At 33.8% G+C, this 20635-nt stretch overlaps 1 protein-coding gene across 8 annotated transcripts in view; it reads left to right on the forward strand.

The window, feature by feature from the left end:
- The window catches only part of CAP (Cbl-associated protein), a 182104-nt gene that overhangs the window by 147113 nt on the left and 14356 nt on the right, over nt 1-20635 (forward strand). For all 8 annotated transcript variants that reach the window (XM_089632553.1, XM_089632557.1, XM_089632558.1 and 5 more), the window contains one exon: nt 11250-11410. In XM_089632553.1, the coding sequence (XP_089488679.1) occupies nt 11250-11410 (161 nt within the window). The remainder of the gene's footprint in view (nt 1-11249; nt 11411-20635) is intronic.

The following is a 20635-nucleotide window of genomic DNA, read 5'->3' on the forward strand; positions in this document are numbered from 1 at the left end:
TCGAATATAAAATTTTATAATAAAAACTGCATGCCAATCTTCCAGTACGCGCATTCTCAAGAAGGTACGACCGGTACACCGGTGAGATGTGCATTTTTTACCAACGCATCTATAAACAGCAAAGCGCGAACATAACTTCAGTCAATAATGACGTGGGCAATCGTGATTGATGGATCACACCATAGTTGTCGATATTTTCTCTTTATTATGACGATGTGTATTACGGTGGAGATAAGCCGAGAGAAATTTAATCTAGCGATAAAACTATTAAAGAATATTATGAGTTCGTTGACTTAAAAGCCGACTACAATACATACTTTGTCACGAAAATCTCTAATCTCTAGAAATGTTGATATCAATAGAGGAATCAAAGCGCTATGTCACAAAAGCGGTGCTATACAAATTGTCCAATAAATAAATATTATTTTCAAGATAGGTGTGTAAGCAGGAACGGGCACATGGGTACAATAGTTGTGTTGGTCGTGGAGTTATTGCTGAGATTTAGATTATCGGGATTTTCATAATTATTTTAGCACAATTTCATATAATTAACGTAAAAATAACGAATGAAGCGCAGATACTCTCAGTATAGCTCTACAGAGACAATTGAGTTTTTAATGTTAAGATAACAAACAAAAAAAGTTAATAAAAAGTGATCAGATCTTGTTAGCCAGTTACTTTCTCAACCTTCTTCTTCCCAGTCTCTCCGAATTGAGAATGCCATAATTTTACTGCTTTTTGTCAGTTGGAACTCGTTGTGCGGTATTCGAATGTTGCATATTGATATGGAACTAGCAAATCTACCTTTAATATTACAATGGCATTGAACATATCGTGACCTATGGAACACGCATACCTACCCAAACTATGTGTATGGGAAATTTAAATCTATACGTCATTAAGCATGTAGATACATTTGTTAAATTAACTTTCCGGTTATTTGGAAGGTTCTTGATATATTCGTGCATTGATAATTACAGAAATATGTAACATTAATAAATTGATAAAATCATGCTAATGCTGTTTCCTACTTTCACGTAACCTTCGCCGGAACAGCGCTTTGCTAATTCTTTAAGAATATGTAGGTATGAATCAATACGCATACCTTTTCAACACATAACATATACATTCTTACTAAATACACTTAAAATACATTCCCTAGAAAACAGAAGAAAAATAAATGACCTTTTTATTTAAGATTATTCACTCCACACTAGACTGTTGTGAACTCCTGCAACTCATAGATTTCAGAGTACCTACTCGAGCAACTAGACAAAATATATTATTCTGCAACAATAATTTTATTACCAACTATCACATAAATGCACCTATTTCTCGCTTTCACACACTAGGAAACGAATTCACCTCAAATATCGACATATTTAATATAAGTTAGCCGGTGTTCAAGAGATACCTGAATTACATTTTTTAATGTAATTTAAAGAGCGATTGCGTATATTTGTTGTTTTCTTGTAGAAATGTTGTGAACTTAAAAAAATATTTTTGTGTTGATGTATTAAAACTAAAAACCTTATGTTGTCACTGTATTATGCAGTAAATTATGTAAAATATGTATAATGTAAAAGCCCATCAGGGCGTTTCAATTAATAAATAAATATTCCTTACTGCTTGGAATACAATTTTTGTAATGTCTATCAATCACAAAATTGGTACCGATTTGTAGAGACCAGAAGAATTCGCCTTTGCGATACTGCGTTTTTTTCACGAAATTCGTCATTTTTATATGAAAAAAACGTGAATGTTGCAATTTTCGTGCAAATAACGTGATTTTTTAAATAATTTCTTACCCGATTTTCTGATATTTTAAAATAATAAGAAAGTATTTATTAATATAGAACTACATTGACCAATTGTTCCAATGTGTTCAATTCCTCGGCTGGCTAAGTCCTCCATTACAACACGAGCAACATTTTCAGCTTACTGTGGTGGTAGTAGGAGATTTTAAAAATTTGTCGGGTTATTCGTGAACCGGAAATGTTTGTCTTTCGTTTCTTTTTGTAATATAATCGTTAAATTATTGCTTCATCTACAGTTTTGAAAAGCTTGAATAGTCGTAAGATAGAAAGCAGCACCATTCATTTTCGATTTATCTTAACTTCAAATAAATACGCTGCATACCGATATAATATTTACACAAACGTAGAAACTCCAGAAATAAAAAAGTTGTGTAAATTTTATAGACGATAGAGTTCACTAATTGAGAGCTTTAGTTATTTCAGAAATCAACAAATAGATTTTCGCTTTAAAAGTTAATTATATTTTGTCAATGTACGCCACTTACAAAATACACGCATTGTCTTAAAAGTAACGAGTATTTAGGTTGGAGTAAAATCTATTTATTCAATAGTTTCGCATTTCTAAAGCGACATAATCTACGTTTGAAGAATTTAAAACATTGACCCGAAAAAAATGGTAGTAATTGCGAACTGTACAAACAATTATCATTCTCTGCAGGTCTTTTCTTTGTTTGTAGGCTTCTGTTCTCCATTATTTTGTTCACAGATGGTAATTAACCTTATTAGCTTCTCTGCTTACCTTTGCAATACCTGGGCTGGCTTTGAGAGTTAGGTAGTAGGTATTAGGTATGTCTATTTTCTGTGGTAGAAGCGATACTTGAAGCTGACCGCCACTCAAATGAAGCTTTGCTTATCGCAGAGTGAACCCTGATGAGACATATCGATGGATTAGAACATAGGTTCCAAAACTTATTTGATCCGTGGCCCGCCTTTCAGACACAAAAGTACACAAGGCCCCCCTGGAAATTTACCTTTTTAAAATTAATAATCCTAATGAGAAAGACAAACCTGATGTATGTCAATTAAGAACCCGATGTAAAATCTTCAAAAAATATAATCAACTACGAGTGTATTTCTTTTTAAATTTCAGTAATGTATTTTGAAAATAAAACAATTTGAAAAAATTAATTACAATAGTAATTATTATTCGTCATAGACCCCCAGCGGTAAATTCATGAACTATATCTGTATGCATAAGCGGACATTACACGCAGAGTTTGGCCAGAGGGTCGCACGCGCCGCTCCAGGCCTCCGCGCAGAAAAGTCTCACAATGAACTGCTAGTCCAGTCAGTGGGGAGTTTTACCTTGCAAAAGGTTAGGTAGTAGCGATTTTGATATATGTTGTTAAGATTGGGACTCTAAGGAAAAAAAAAAGTTTTCGACCTTGGGAGGGTCGAGCTCGACCCGCCATCTTGGATTGAAGGTGCCAAAATTTGTTTTTTTCAAAATAATTGTGAAGTGGTCGTTTTTACAACCAATTTGTTGATGGCAAACTTAAAGACAACTATATAACCTACATTTTTTGTAGGAAGTATTTTTTTGTAAGTCTAATAGGTAACGAGTTACAGCGGTTGAAAGAAGAAAATTTTGACAAAAAATTGTAAAACTCCAGTTTTCTTGATAAATTTTGTATTATGGTATTTTTTTGTAAGTCTAATAGGTAACGAGTTACAGTGGCGGAAATGTGAATATGTTTCTAAAAAATGATGAAATTCCCAACTTTGTAATTTTTTCGGGTTATTCATTACATAATTATAATAATTTTGTAAACTCATTTCCACACCACCATGAGGTAGAGAACATGGCGCATTTTTTTTATTGTGGTATCTCCAGTAGGTCTACTCCACAGATATACCAGCGATGGTAGATTTCGAAATTATGTTACATTACTATGAATTATGTTACTATAAATTATGTTACTTAATAACAGTCTTCGTCACCAATGTCATCATCTAACTCATTGCCTGTGATACTGAGATTCTGGGCTTTCATTGACAAAATCTCTTCTTCTTCGTCCTCGACATCGATGTGAACCTCTAGCGAATTTCAGCATGTTTGACCATTACAGCACCCACATACAATAGAACACTTCAATCCAGCTTTCTTGCAGCTACATGCAACGCCGCATCCTTTTTTACAATTGCATGAAATAAATTTTAATAAAGTCTCGGGTCCTGGTTTCTTTGTCATTCTTACTAGAACAAGCCCGTTGGTGTCACGTTTCCAGCCCCAGTTTCTGGATTTTTTTGGATTCCATACCATTTTTCGACTTGATGGTACGTTCTAAATGCATGGTACCGTGCAGCGTCGTTTGTTGGTGGCAAAGAGGCAATATTGAATTTGCTTTTTGTTGTCGACTTTGCGAAACGTTTGTAGCGGACTTCTTCCAAGGTTTCCTTATCCATGTCACCCCTGTACAAAGCAACAAGAAAGCGTGTTCTTGCAACTGCTATGTCTTCTGGTGTTGCATCATGTTGTTTAAAGATTCCTATCATGGCATTGAGTCTTGTGTCGTTTTGCACAAGCGAACAAAATTTTGTTTTTCCTTGGTTGAAGAAGGACGATGTTGTATCGCAGCCGCTAAAGGCATGAAGAAACAGAATATTCTCAGCCGCCTCTTTGTATTTCACACTATTCGCGGAACAGTCTTTCAAAAGTTTTGCCTCTCCCGGGTTTGCGAAGATATATACTACTTTTGGGTGGTGCTAATGCTGTCAGCAGAACTAGGAGATCAACGTCTTCGCCAATAATGAAAACAGCGTCATATGATGAACACAAGGAAATCGCAGTATTGACAATCAACTCATCAGCATCTTCTTCAGCCTGCTTAACTGTAAAATCATCCTGTATAAATTGCTTTGTAAGCATCGAAATCAGACGGACTTTGTTATTTTCATTGGCTAAAAATCGTTCTTGTGAATCTTGAACTGGCATTGTTTCATCGAAAAGAACATCTGCAGACATGAGCATCCAGGCAACGTCCTGTAACCAGGACTCAATCAGTGTTGCCATGTCAGCTGTAGACTAGGATCCCACTATAACAAATCAACGTCATCGAGTACACGGATGATGCTATATAAGTATATTGTAACGTAGAAATATGTTAAAATGATATTGTGTAATATGTTCGTACAAAATTTATCAAGAAAACTGGAGTTTTACAATTTTTTGTCAAAATTTTCTTCTTTCAACCGCTGTAACTCGTTACCTATTAGACTTACAAAAAAAAACTTTCTACAAAAAATGTAGGTAATTTAGTTGTATTTAAGTTTGCTTTCAACAATTTGGTTGTAAAATCAACCACTTCATAATTATTTGAAAAAAACCAAATTTTGGCACCTTCAATCCAAGATGGCGGATCGAGCTCGACCCCCCCAAGGTCGAAAACTTTTTTTTTTCTTTAGAGTCCCAATCTTAACAACATATGTGAAAATCGCTACTACCTAACCTTTTGCAAGGTGGAGCCCTTTTTTATCCCCCACTGACTGGACTATGCGCTGTTAAAAGTTACCTTACTATCTGTCTTTATTTTCCCGTGCGGCGTCCTAGAGTGGCGCGCGGTACCTTCGCTCCGAAGAGGACGTGTAATTGTCACTATGTGATTTGAAACGTCACAAAATCATGGATGATATTTATTTTTTAGGTGATTTTTACTAAAAACTTTTGGTTTATAACAAATTAGATACGTATGCACATCGTGTTTTAACAGATTTTTTAAAATTCTATAAGGTTATACAATTTAGCACCCCCTTCTTCCCAGGGCTCCCCTACTCCCCCAGGGCCAGAATTACCCCCTCAGCTCCCTCCAGGGCCCCCTGGGGGGCCAGGGTGCCCACTTTGGGTACCTATGGATTCGAAAATGAGTTACCGAATGAGAATTAAACTCTTCTAAGAACGCATAGTTTTATTTGTTCAAATATTGTTCAGGCCATGAAGTTAAGGTACCTAAATAATATACACAGTGACTGCGGGAAACAGGTGAGATTCACCACCAGTTTCCTGCTTATATTACGATTTTCCGGACACCGTATATATTGGAATACATACACATTTTCATTCGCACACTTTGAATTTTATTTATCTCGAAACAATGGTTTATAGAGATTTTTCATCAAGCCTGTATGTATAAACCATAGACGTGTTTTTTTTCTCAGCATAAACTCATTTCGGAGCACAAACTGCCTCCTGTTTTATATTATGTTCTTGTTTTGTCCTGTCCTGCTATTATTCTTACTCTTTGTTTATAAACTGTACGTTTCGTGTTATATTTTTAGATCTGTATTGGGTAAAACGTACTGTGGGAATAATTTTAAGAACATCACCACTAATACTAAATTACCGTTTTTAAGTTTGTTATAATAAAGCGCACTTGATGTGAAATGGCACTAAACTGCGCTATTATTATGTTCATTTTAATTATCCTGGCGAAGAAGCCATTGGCTTTGAAACATGTAGATTATAATTAATTAAAAGTGGTGTAAACAAGTGTTTCATTTATATATAATCAAAATTACGCTACAAAGTAATTTTGCAAATATTGAAGAAATGTTTCGGAAAAGGTTGTAAATTCTGTAATGGTTAAAGATTGGACGGTATGGGTAGGATATCCGTCTTTTACTGTAAGAATATTTATCTTTTACGGTATTACATGAATTAATGATCGTTAATGTACCTGACATTACTCTGGAATCTAGATCTATGTAGACAGTATCCTTTTCATAATTACGTCAACGGACCCTTATCCTAATTATCTTTGTTTTTATCTTCAAGTCTTCAATTTAACAGGATAATTGATTCATATTTTTCTGTAAACTTTTGTTAAAATTTATGTTTTAATTAACTAGTGAATCATTCAGCTCTATTATACTATATAATGGATAGATGAATATTATAAAACTGAATATTATATTTTGTTTAAATGCTTTCAAACGTTGTTAAAATCTCGTTATTTTTGATACCACGGTTCCTCGCAAAGTTATTATAAAATTCTATTATAATAATAAATAATAAAACAAGAATTCTATTAAAATAATACAAGTTTTTTTATTATAATAAAAATATATTAAAATACAATTAGTATTCTATTTTGTTTGGTTCCACCGTTATTTGCTTAAAACACAAAAAAGAGATCACCCCGAAAAGGTCAAATCAATAAAAATATATTATAATATAAGAATTCTATTTTAATAAAAAGATATTATAATACAAGTATTCTATTATAATAAAAAGATGTTACTATACAAGTATTCTATTATCTTTAGTTCCTCCGCTATTTGATTAAAACACAAAAAAGAGATCATCCCGAAAAGGTCAAATCAACAAGGCATTAATGCTAAACATATGGTAATGTGTTGAATGTCAAAAAGAAAGCATTAAATTTTTGATTGGTATTCAAAAATAATTTATTCATATCATGAAAATATCATCCATCATGTATTATCATCTACGTGTTACCATAATTATGTTCAATAGTTCAACTCCATTAGTAACGCTTAGAAAGATCTATCTTTACAGATGTCATCCATTACGAATGCATCTCAGCGACTTTTGAAATCAGCATTCATTATTTTGCGTCCGCCGGCTATAAAGTAGATATCTGTCGTTCAACCTGTGATTAGAATTTCTTTTCCCGGAGGCGATCGAGCCCCGTCCAGCATTTTGTAATGTCAATTGAATCGTATAATAAAATTACCGGTTATTGTACGAGTCAATGAAAGTAGTAACGCCAGAGGCAACAGACCTATGAACAGGTTTAGGTACAGCGGTACAGTAGCGCCAAAACTTATGGGCACCTAGGGGACAAGATGGCTTCATGTCTACTTAACGTTATCTTGCATAGTTTTAAATAGTTCTTTTATCAAAAAAGTTACATAGCTAACATAATCGCATAAGATCAGTAAAACTTGGATCAATTACCTAAATATAATTTAGGAACACACATTTGATAATTCTGATTTTGTTTTCGTCTGCCAAAAACGTAAAGCAATATTATTGAGATAGTTAGTGATTTACTTTTGGGATTTTATGCCGTATTGCGCTACCTCCTTTTTAGTCAAAATTTCGGTGTCATTACAGTGTCCATCATTAAGGCAAATGTGTTATTAGGTATTGCTCGTTAAATTGTTAGAAAAAAATCAAATAATTTTGTAATTTTTCGAAGAAAACTTCTTCTAACTGCTTTTCACTTTGTGATGGCATTATTTATTTTTTATTAAAACACAAATAACATTGTTTACATCACTTTATTTCGATACAAAATCTCAACATGTTTAATGAACCAAGTTCACTTCATCAGGATACTTGTGCTCCTGATGAAGTGAACTTGGTTCATGAAACATGTTGAGATTTTGTATCGAAATAAAGTGATGTAAACAATGTTATTTGTGTTTTAATAAAAAATAAATAATTTTGTTTTAAATTTTAGACTTTCGGAAACATTTACGCGTAAAATAGGTACTGCAAACCATAAAATGTTTTGAGTTGGATCAAAAAAGCCTAGAATCGAATTTCTAACATAACCAACGTGATATTGGTGCAATCCCGTGTAATTTCATACCTCGTGAACATTCTAGACCCTGTTTTGCAAAGAGAGCAAATTATTGAATACATATGTGAATTTTACATAAGAACGAAGTTGCAGGACCAAATACTGTAAATTCCTTCGACAGTACCTACTTGCTATCGTTGTATTCAATCCCTAAAAAAACTACAACTAGAGAAGTGCAACGATGAATAATGCAATATCATTTAAATATGACCCAAAGAATCATAAAAATATAACTCGATATGTTTAAACATAATAATTGTAGTAGGCCAGTGAATGCAATATTCTACGAGCGTCTAGGAATTTTGGTTGATCTGTAAATCAAACTAGTACCTATAGTATAATTGATTAAAACCAATGCTTTTAATAATATTATAACGGTGTATCTCGTAGTAAAGTTGTAGTATAACGTAGGTCCAAAACCAGTGAAAGTGGAGGGCACTGAACTTCGGTGTTTGGCAACTAACAAGTGACTTGCCGGCAACAGTCAACAGTCAACACTGACCCACAATTCGTGACCATAAAATACCAGAAAAACGCAAAGCCATTGCCACCGCAAGAAATATTATTATTTTTATTACAACTTCTTCATTCTTCAGGCACAACTACTGAACTGCTGAGTGTTTGTTTCATTTCATCTCGAGTTGGGACTTTGATTTGACTTTCTTGTGGGATTTCTCTTTCTTCACGAACTTGATTTTTTAACTCTCTTATTACGTTGTTGGATTTTTATATATTGAAACTTTTACCATATTATTCATTGGCGCTGCTGTAAAATAAAGTAAAGGCGACATGTTTTGGTAACATTGTCAGATTCGCCGTGGTTGGACAGTTTGTAAATTTGTCAGGAAATCAAAATGACCACGGTTTTTAAACAAATAAAAAAATTTGTTTGGCATTTGGAAAATGAAGACGATGTTAAAAATTGATAAATCAGTATTTCCATTTAATCCATCGAAGAAGTTACTCTCGTTGTTGCCTTATTGAATAACAATGTTCTATGATGTGTTGTGTTTCTTGAAATGGATCTTATTTGTGTTTAGTGACTAAGTAATTAATTTAGTCTCAGAACAAAATACTAAAATCGGGGATGTTGTAGCGCTACCAAATCCAGACAGATTTTGCAATACTTATAACATCAACAAAAAATATTACTTCTCATGTTCCCCTTTTTTCAAACTTCTTGATTTTATTCTTCACATATTTCTTGGAATTACACAGGAGTTTAATCAATCAAAGTTTACTCGGCAGCTTCTTGTTCATTACATTGAATATTTATAAATAAATCTTGTTATTTTTCTCACCCACCACAAAACCGTTTTCCCACAGACAACATACGTCCATTTCCTTAAGATCCAGATAGTACGCTTTATTTAAAACGGACGTATGTTCTGTATGTAACTAAAGTTCAACACAATCATTTATTTATATAAAAACATTATTCATATTTAGACAGCTCATTACCGTAAAGAAGCTTTGTTTGTGAGAATATTTTATTTGGATGTATAAATAAAAAATGACAAATATGGTTTAGTGCAACGTGAAATGCCACTTATAATAAATAAAATTTTAAAATAGTCTTGGAAATATTTTGATTATTTCAAAACTAAATTTATTGTAGTCAGCCTAAGCCTGGCTTGTGCTTTGATATGTCTTTGAAGATACTGAATGTAATCAATAGTAATGGATGAGATACAACTTTGAATAAATTTCATATTGTCTTTTGCCCCGTGTCGGTGCTTATCCGTACTTCATAGCTTCACCGTCCAAATACCTGAGTTTAGTCTTTGCAAGGCTATAATGAAGCAACGCTAATGACCAGTTATTATTTGTCGCTAGCAAGAAACAATATGGTATTATCATTGCCAACAACAATGAATTTCATTAAATTTTCTTGCACGTAGTAAAAAAGGGAGCATTTAGCATTCCATTGGCAGTTTTCAATGTGTTTTTTGTGTCATTCTTTCTATTCCATGCCAAGCATGTTAAACGCGACAAGTGTCGAAGGTTCTTGCTTTGTATGCAGTACACGCGCCATTTCTCGTGGCAAATTGTTTCTGTGTCGATTTCTCTCCGACATACACTTTAGCATATTACACAAATGACCATAGATGAATCGTTTCGAAAGGCAAAGACAACAGACGGCACAAGCGGAGAAGAAGAAAGTAATTATCAGACATTTCGAAAACCGTTACGAAATACTAAGTACTGCACACTCGTGGTATAAAACAAAACAAACACGTTAAATGAGAAAGATGAACATTAAAAAAATACCTACTAAGTGTGGCTTTCTCTTGGAAAGATAATAAAGGACGGCTTTGTGATTGATGCTTTTGCCACAAATTGTTTCATAACAAATAGAGTGAGATAGAATATTCCTTAATCGGAAAAGTATTTTAGAAACCTTTAAAATATTATGTTGTTATTAAACATATTTATGTTACATTATCATTTTGCGGGGTTAACTATTAAATCACTTGAATCGAAAATATCTTTTCTTGAATGATTACTTTCTAATAAAATAATACTAGTGTAAGGAGCAACTCTCTACCTCAATCGATTCAGTATTTCTAATTTATTTGATTTAATTATTTGAGTAAGTTTAGGTAGGTACTGGAAAAAAGAAGTAAACGGTACCTGACGTGAGAATCGAACTCGATTTGTGCAACTGCTGCTAGCTTTCCATCCAACGGGCTATGGAACCATCTCACATTATGTCAGTATTTCCGTGATCTGTAATTTGTTGCTCTCATTATTCAATTACATCGAACCCATGCTCACATTTTCTTGGGTAGTTGTGAATCAGTCTTTTCAATCGCCAAAATATGACATCGAGCTCTTAGCTTATTATTTTCCTGGTTTCAATAAATACTCCTTCTAATTCCAGAGTCCCCCCGTCGCTACGTGGAGAGCGATGTGAACATCCACTACCGCGTGCCCGTTCGCCAGGAGCCGCGACCCATGGTTCCTGAGGAAGAGCTGGCTAGGAGGCAGGCGGATCACATGAGGAGAGTCTACCAGGAGGAGAGACGAAGGAAATACCTGCAGGTAGGTGGCATAGATATTTCTCACTTTATTATGCACTCCGTGTAGTTTTTTATGGAATATTAATTGTTTTGTGTGAAACAATTCATCTGTCGCCATCAGCGCAACAACTCTGGATCATGGACGTCTCCAGCAAATGAGTCAATCCCTATTGTCTCCCTACAATTTTTTATGTCTGATACGCTTTTTACCTCCACACCACTCGTTTTTCTGAATGGTTATAGAGAAGTATCTTTAATGGTCGTGGTTTTAATCTTCCAACCTTACTGTTGAGTAATTTCAGTTCAAAAAGTGATGATTCCATTAGATTCATATTTGGATCTTCCTCTCAAAAATATCCTATACCTCCAGCTTTTCTGCGTTGAGGTCCAGCCGTCGGTCGTCCTAAATCGTCGTTCAGTTCGATAAGACAAGATTACAGAAGCAATAACTGAACTAGTACAAACACTTTAACTGTACTGTAACGTTACAAACTAGAAAAGAATCAACCTTTTTGCGATTAGGAATAATTATATCCATCTCATTGTTATGCCATTGATGTTAGCGCTATAAAAACGTAACCCTAACAAGCATACCTAGCTTACATCACAGTTGCACAGTTCACAGTCAATTACTGACTCTAACACGATCTTGTAAAACACAAATGTAACGTTATGATTTCATAGTTAAGCTTTTCAATTATTTACCACCGATTCTGGTGTGAACAAATAAATCGCTAAATTATATGAGGATTTCTTCAGGTTGGTTCGAACCTTTGATCTCAACAATAATCAAATTATTCGATTCAAGCAATTTTAACAAATTAATATGAATGACGGTCTCACTGGTCGTAACTGTTTATGGTTATACCCAAAGATAATTGGTTATGCCGATTTTAGTATAACTCGCAAATAACAAAATACCTTATGTGAAGTATGCCTCTCAAAACGTGATAAAAACTTTCCTTTACAATTATTATACTAACCTACCTGCTGGGAAGGTATTAATAGATATGAATTCAGTTAATAAATGCGGTTTTATTATTGCATTCCGGTAATTAACTTTTTGTTCGAATTGCACTGGCGATTGGTCGATTAGTGAACCTTGATTGAAAGTTATAATGATTAATTTCCTCAATTGCTCTTTGCTCATAAGAAATTTCTTTTTATTTATTGCCCACCACTTTCGCAGTAAAAGTTACCTGTATTTTTTCAAATAGAAATCATACTATGCGTAATTAAAAATGTAATAATGTTTAGAATGTAATCACATGTTATATGCTGTATAAACGAGATTATTTGAAATGTGAAGCTTTCTGACATTTTATTAAATATTTTTTTATGACTTTTTACAGTAGTTTCTTTGGTCTGAAAGTGAGACTTATTGTTTATGACACAGTTAATGACAATACATTTATGAATATAATCAATCGTCACTAAATTGGATTTCGTGAATTTGTAGTTGAACAAATAATAACTTTCAACGACACACTCGTGAATGTCTAGTTCAACTCGTATTGCCTATTATTTTTCTTTGCCTTGCTAGTTATGTATGGATTAGTCGTTCGATCGTAATCGTAAAAGACCCAATCCATCGATTCATCGATATATTACGCTAACCAAATATCTTGAAGATTTTTAGACCTATAGTTTGATATAAAACTTTGACCTGGAAAACTCCTGGTCATTAGCAGTATTAGCACCATAAGCAGGAACAGAGGATAGGAATCGACTTGCTAAGCGGACGAAAGTTGGGAGGTATATCAAGTATCTGAATATTTACTGATGGCTGAAGACCTATATTGCAATCCCGTTTTTAACCGGATTACGAATAATTTGAATAGATTCTTAATACATTACCAACACTCATTCTAGTACGTCTCTACTCATTCGAAAAGGGTAAGGGTTGCAATAAATTAGTCAGCGGAACGCATTTTTTAATTATTTTTAATTTTATTTATTTATTCCATCTCTTATATAGAGTTTACGTAATAAGTACCAGTACAAAAACGTTAATAATCAATATCTGTATGGTTTATAAGTAGGCTTAGCATGCTTCCAGATTTAGCCAGGATTGTCCGGTCTTGGTCGTCTATCCGTGGTTTTTAGCATAAGTGCGAAGAAGGAATTGGACAAAATTAGTGGAAGACAGTAGTGCCGGTATTTTTTCGCGGCGCTCGGTCGGTACCAAAGATATTAGAAGAACTAGATATGCTATGTTGGCCGCCGGACCGTAGGCGGAGTACTACCTAATTAGGGTACTTTGAACGGTATCGGGACGTGTACGCACAGAAATCTGTTCTATGTATTAGTGCAGCTACGGAGGTGTGCAGTAGTATTGGTGAACAAAACCGGCGACACTCGGCAAAACAATTCCACACAGTATGAACTGCTCATAGCACATCTCGTTCTTCTAATATCTTTGGTCGGTACTCACTACTCTCCAAGGGTTTTACACCGATGATGATGATGATGAATATTCAGATTAATGTTATAATATGACGTATTTCATAATATAAGTAATTCAATGTGATAACTTGTATTACCTTCGTCACGCAATCTAATTAGACAATTGCAAAACGACGCGAGTAAGTAGTTGAGTAAATTAGTACTCGTTGGTAAACGACGTATCACTTTTCATACTAAATATGTAATTTGATAATGCTGTTATAATATTTTTACCCGTGATGTTGCCAGCTATATAAATGTCTCTCAAATGAACAAGAGAGAGAGTGAAACGGCATTCCAACAATAATTGTCCGAATCTGCAATCATACAGTGAGCTCCGATGATGGCTGCACACATTCACTCGGAGTATTTATTTTTACAATGATGGCTCCTGTGGCCTAGTGTCTTTAAATTTTTTATAGATGATAAAGAAAAGCAGAGCCAAGAAAATATATAATGAAAAAACAACGTTCAAGCAATTCCTGTACTCTTGCCCATCCTAAATTCCAATATTGGCTTATTAGGTTGTCTGTATTGCCAAGTCGATTAAACTCAAATATTCTTCCTCTTCTCAGAGATCCTAGCTGGAGTGGTACAATCGTATCGTATCGTAACGCATTATTAAAAAAAGGAAACGTATCTATTTAAAAGCTTACACTACAAAAGTGTTATGTGTCGATATTATTTGAAATACTAATTTCAATTCAACATTTTACATTATAAACTCTTGATTTTGACAATATCTTAGAACTTTGAAGGCGTGACTCAACCCTAGTTAACAAAATAATACTTAAATACTGATCTGGATTTCTTAAATAAACAGAATTCATTGTTATAAATATCATTAGAATGTCCATACATCTATAAACATGTTTATTTATCAATGTACCTCACGGTAAGCTACGGTTAGCTGCAGGTACAGCTGTTTTGTAAACATTCACAAATTATTATCAATAGTGTATAGCTTAGTCTGGCAACGGCCGAAACAGATTAGGCAAAAATCTACTCCAACAAATCCAAGTAAAGTACGTACTTCTGATTTTTATGGTGGTCAGAAATAAATGCATATAGGTGTTCTTACTGTTAACTTCATAGCATGCCGCCGCATGCCTCAACTGTTACACAATCTGTCAAATGACCAAATTTCGTCACAGTGGTTAATTTGATACCCTAGGCTAAAAAGAGAAAATATCCTAGTTTCGGATTCATACGCTGATACCAATAGTTTTTCTACGGTTAAGTTTGCAATTTTTTTTGTTTGTTTTTGCGTTCATTTTTCATTGTTTTTATAAGAGACATTTTTTTCTGCTACTGTGAAGCTAGTTTTTACTTGTTTGGAATTCAGGGTGCGACGGATCAATTTTGAACATCTTTCGAGTGTCGATCTTTTTAGATTTTATCTATATATTTTTATTTTAGGAAAATCTTTGGAAAGAAGAACGTCGGTACCCACCTACACCATAAATTGATATACTTAACTTTGCGTTCGGTGTATTAGCTAGTTTGGGTTTTGTGGATACAAAAATAATTTGTTGATTTAAAAAAATAACCATTTTGTTTATTGGTTCCTTCTTTGACCATAGAACTTGAAATGACGGAAAATAATCAGGTATCAATAGCTTAGTGCTTAAAAGATTTGTCCCGGTTAAACAGGGATCCTGTGTTCGATCCTCAGTTGCGACTGTTTTACCTTTTTTTGTCTTGTTCTGTTTCATGTTTCGCTGATATTTATTTATTGCTAGCAGTACCCCGCCACGCCAACAGCAGATTGAGCTGTTTAAAAAAAAACATGTTTTTACCTGTCACAGGTGACATCTATATACAGGATTTTCCAATAAGAGCTGTTATTTTGATATTCAATCGTAAAAGATCAATGGTTTCGTTGCTTGTGTGGCACGTAGCGCCGTTTTGTTGAAAGTAAACATTGTCCAGATCAATACCATCCAATTCCGGCCATAAAAAATCATTAATCATCTCTCGATAGCGATTCATTCACCGTAACTGTTGCTCCAGCCTCATTTTCGAAAAAGTAAGGTCCAATGACTCCGCCGGACCATAAACTGCGCCAAACAGTCACACGTTGAGGATAGAGAGGCTTTTCAACAATAATTCTTGGGTTTTCCGAGCACCAGAGTCGACAATTTTGCTTGTTGACGAAGCCACCGAGTTAGAAATGGGCCTCATCACTCAAGATGATTTACATTTGATTCACTCAAGTGAATTTTAATAATTTCAATGCGTTGTTGAAGCGTGTATCGTTCCATTTTTATCAATGGCGTAGTTTCTACTTGTCAAATGTCAAAAAATGACAGCTTCAAAAGTAACATCTACTGAAATAGCGGGCTATTCAAAATAACACCTCTTATTGGAAAACCCTGTATAAAAACACAAGTGTATTCGAATGTAACGTTGTGTCAACGTTTCAAAGCTATCGGTGAAGAACTGACGGAGTTTGAAAATTTTGAATAAACCAAAATTTATATTTAAATAGATTATTATTAGATGTATTAATGGTTAACCTTCGAACATTCTTCCTATAAATTAACTTTTTTAAATATTATTATTATAAGCAATAATTATTAGCCTGAAACACTCATCAACATTGAAAATCTCCTGATAAAAAATACATGACGCCAACGGGACTTGAACCCGTGTCCTTTCGATTTCCGGTCGACAGCTCTGAGCTATGGCGGCTTATCTCTTATCCGCGAAATAATTCAATATATACTAGTGTTTCATTCAACAATTACTGCTTATTACATTTTTTCACCTGAAAACAATCAACTTTATTTTATATGAGAAAGGCATTGTAAGTGCTAACTCTCTCACTAGATGGCGTCGAGACAAATTGTCTACATTTTTTGGTGAAGATACTTGAACTTGTCAAATATTAATTTTTAATTTTTTTGGTAAACTAATGTTTAAGACAAGATTTTTTATGCATAGCACAAAGGGTAACAATTATTATTATAAGCAATAATTATTAGCCTGAAACACTCATCCACATTGAAAAATCTCCTGATAAAAAATACATTTTAAAATAATAATTGTTACCCTTTGTGTTATGCATAAAAAATCTTGTCTTAAGCAATAGTTTACCAAAAAAATTAATAATTTTTTAAATATATTTCACCAGTTTTGTTTCTATTAAGTTTCTAGGCGCCACTGCTACACCAATTAGAGTCAACAGTTTCGTAAAGGGCATTCATCTTACATTCTTAAAATAATGTCATGCTTTCAGTCGGGAACACTGAACAATGCCCGCATTAATATTCACATTCATCTCCGTGGGCACATCGCGCATTGCCGCCTGTATAATAGTCTTGTACTGTACCTACTGTACTTTTTTACTGTATATTTAGTGGTGTAATGTGCATGTGCCCTGCAATCAGAGGTCGGGGTTCAGCAACCGAGAATACTAGGCACAATTGTTTCATTCTAAGTACTCGTACATACATATTTACCAGCCCCTGAAAGGCACATTCACAATAAGCCTGAAATTAATGGGTCGCGCAACTAGAGTTAATTCAAACACCACAAACTTAGGATTTTCTGCATTGGTGCATATTTATGCACACCCTTCCGATATTGATTTCATCGCCAAACGTCACTGAGAAACAGCCCTTGGTCTTGCTTACGTGTTAGGTCTACTTATTAAATGAAATATTATCAAAAAATAACATACTTTCGAACCGTAAGCTCTGGCGACTTGAAATTCGATCAGATTTGTCTGTCTGATTTCCAAGATTAAAAATACATTAGAGCTTATAACAATATTTATAAAGTCTTTTCCTTCAATGGTGCTGGGAAATTTTCTTTTATTTTTAAACAAAAAACTAGGTGAAATTATAACATATAATATAAAAGGAAATATTTTCGAAAACCATGTCTGATAATCGGGTGAATCCGGGTAACAAAAATACGCAATGATCAAAATAGTCATGCAATATTTAAAAAAAAAAACGGTGTTTAATTGATAAATTTTTCGAAATTTTATTTTATTCTCAAAGTTAAAAACTTGTTGGTCTAACTAAACTTTGAACTGTACAAAGCCCGGTTCATTATGTGTATGTCACCCTACGAAAAAAGTCATTTTAATTTAATAATTCTGTATCCAGTATCCGGTCGATTGTGAAGCGGACTTTGTCTGAATTAACTGTTGTTAACACGCGACGAACCGCTCATTCCGAGAATAATGCGACGGAAAGAGAGAAAGATACAGATTGAAGAGAGACATCTATCGGCAGGGGAGATGAAATGGGATGTATGCATCGCATAACAATAAACAAATAATAATAGTTTAACTTTCAATGTAATTCCACTTCACTGCTGTTACCGGAAACTGGGATCTGCAACGCATCCGAATTGACAAATGAATTTAATTCCTGGTTACGCATGATTATTCGTGCAATTATTAACGGATCATGAATTTAACGACCAGTATTAACTGGACAAAAAATGCAAGCCACAGCTGACGGAATTTACTGCATATCTGAATTTATAACTTAACTAAAAATTCTCGAAAATCTATTGAAACCACTGAAGAGATAAACTAATAGAAATGTGTTTTGGGCTTAACTGTGACGTGTGAGTTCAAATTAGCCCCTAAAGAAAATGATAAAATGTTTTCAAAATCAAAAGCTTTTTTGAACAGATAATAAATTTGTTTGGTCTGTCCTTGTAGTAACAAAGTATTACATACAGTCTGAGTGAGTAAAATTAAATAAATAAGTTGATTTTAAAAGACGTTGCAGTTATTAAAAAATACGGGTGATTTATAATAATAATATATGTTTCATGTTATAAATAAATCTAAACCCTAAAAGAATAATATTTGTCTGTTTTCAATCAATCAAAATAATTATTTGAGAAAAAAATGTCTTCAGCACAATGAATTCAAAACTTCATTCGAACATCGACATGGTTCCGAAATATAAGATTATTTATTACAATTTTTTGTTGGAACAACTTCTTTTTTATAACTTTTGTAGGTTATACCATCAATGTAAAATATCATTAAAGAATAATATAATACTAATAAATCTAAACATGAAACAGAACAAAACACAGAAAAATAATAAGATAACGGTCTCAGTTGGCAATCGAACCCAGGACCTTTGTCTTATTGACACAACGTCTTTAACCACTCAACTATCGGGACCTTATTATTATACGTCAGTTTTGGTCGATCTCATATTTTTAATTCAAAACAGAGATTCTGGATTCGATTCCCAGTTGAGACCGTTATCTTTTTTATGTGTCTTGTTCTGTTTCACGTTTCTTTTAGATTTTTAGCATTATCTTCTTATTCAATGATTAATTGAATCCCATCACTATTTTCATCTCGTGTGGCAAGTACCTTGCAATTCAGAGTAAACTGTCGAAATAGAAATAATTTATCTAAAGCCATTTAATGAATCGAATCAAATTTCAAAGAAAGTCAAACATTACGAGGCCAAAATCTGATGTGTCGAATTTTATAGCAGAAATGAACGAACAATATAAATGTTTAATCGTACTAGATTCCCTCACAAAAGCTTGGTCAATGGTCACCCCACGAATCCACTTGTAACGATGACAGGCGGTTGACACGCCACTCTGTTCTTATTCATTCAACGAACCAACAACAGCAAGTGGCATTGAGACTGCCTGGCGTTACTTTGTCTGGTGTGTATTCATCACTAATTCAATGTTTACTGCTTAAGTTAACACGGTGCATAGTGTTATCAGTTGTATGTTGTAAGGGAGTGCTTAGGGTATATTCTAACATAAAGTTTTCTAACTTTGATCTATTTAAATACATAGTGATCTTTTAAAAATATTACATTTTTTTAAATAATGGCCTTGAAGGTTTGCGTTCAAGTTTGTTTTATGTTACTTCTGTGCACCAATCAAACTGACCATTTGGTTGATCATTGCATGAGTCCTAAGGCTATATTATTTTATGCTCTTTTGGTTTAAATTTTCAATGACGTAAGAAGTACCTAAAGGTACAAAGTTGAGTTTTTGACAAAATTTTTGTCAAAATTTCAAATACAAATTCTAATTTTTTTGTATCACTTTACCCATAATACGTACAATGTGGTGTTGTATTTATATATGCAATTAAAAAAATATGTTTTCATCTTCCTTTATCAAACCACAATTTACTTAAAGATGACGTACTTAGGTAATCATATGTTACAACTACTAAAATTTTACTTCGTGACCGCTGGATTCGTAGCCCTCAATCACGGTGGTTGTCTCATGTTGAAACAGGCTCAAGGCCGGCTTTACCACACCAACATTGAACAGGCGTGTAAGAATCTAATTAGTAAGACGACTAGTAAACAAAAATCACAATATACAATAGTCATTAGTTCTTTAATGGAATGCTTAGCACATTTTGAAAAATGAATCTCGATGGTCAGAGTAGAACTACTGTTGTTTCAACGTCTAAAGTCTGAAGCATGTCATTCGACGCCTTGTTTGGATTAGCCGCTTTATCTCAATCGTTGGAGACTGCATTATTATTTGTATTACTGTTTATCTGTTTAGTCTGCTCCCGGTAGCGTGATATCACAGTGGTGTTTTTAGTTGCATTAGATGCAGTTGAGTTGTAAATTGCCTGTAATTAGACTGTTGCGGACTTGTGTTTTGGTGATTGTAGTTGTGAAACGTTGTCTATGGAAAGCATCTAATTGCGTAATATTTTGAACTGTGAACCAATGAACATGTGAGTAGCTACTTACAAAAAAGAATTCATTTAATTATTTCAAATAATGTTGTTTGTGTTATTTTACAACTAGTGAAAAGCAACCGG

Source organism: Hesperophylax consimilis, chromosome 6, assembly GCF_061612785.1.
Source record: "Hesperophylax consimilis isolate HC1 chromosome 6, BYU_Hcon_1.0, whole genome shotgun sequence".
In the NCBI taxonomy this organism is placed as follows: domain Eukaryota; kingdom Metazoa; phylum Arthropoda; class Insecta; order Trichoptera; family Limnephilidae; genus Hesperophylax; species Hesperophylax consimilis.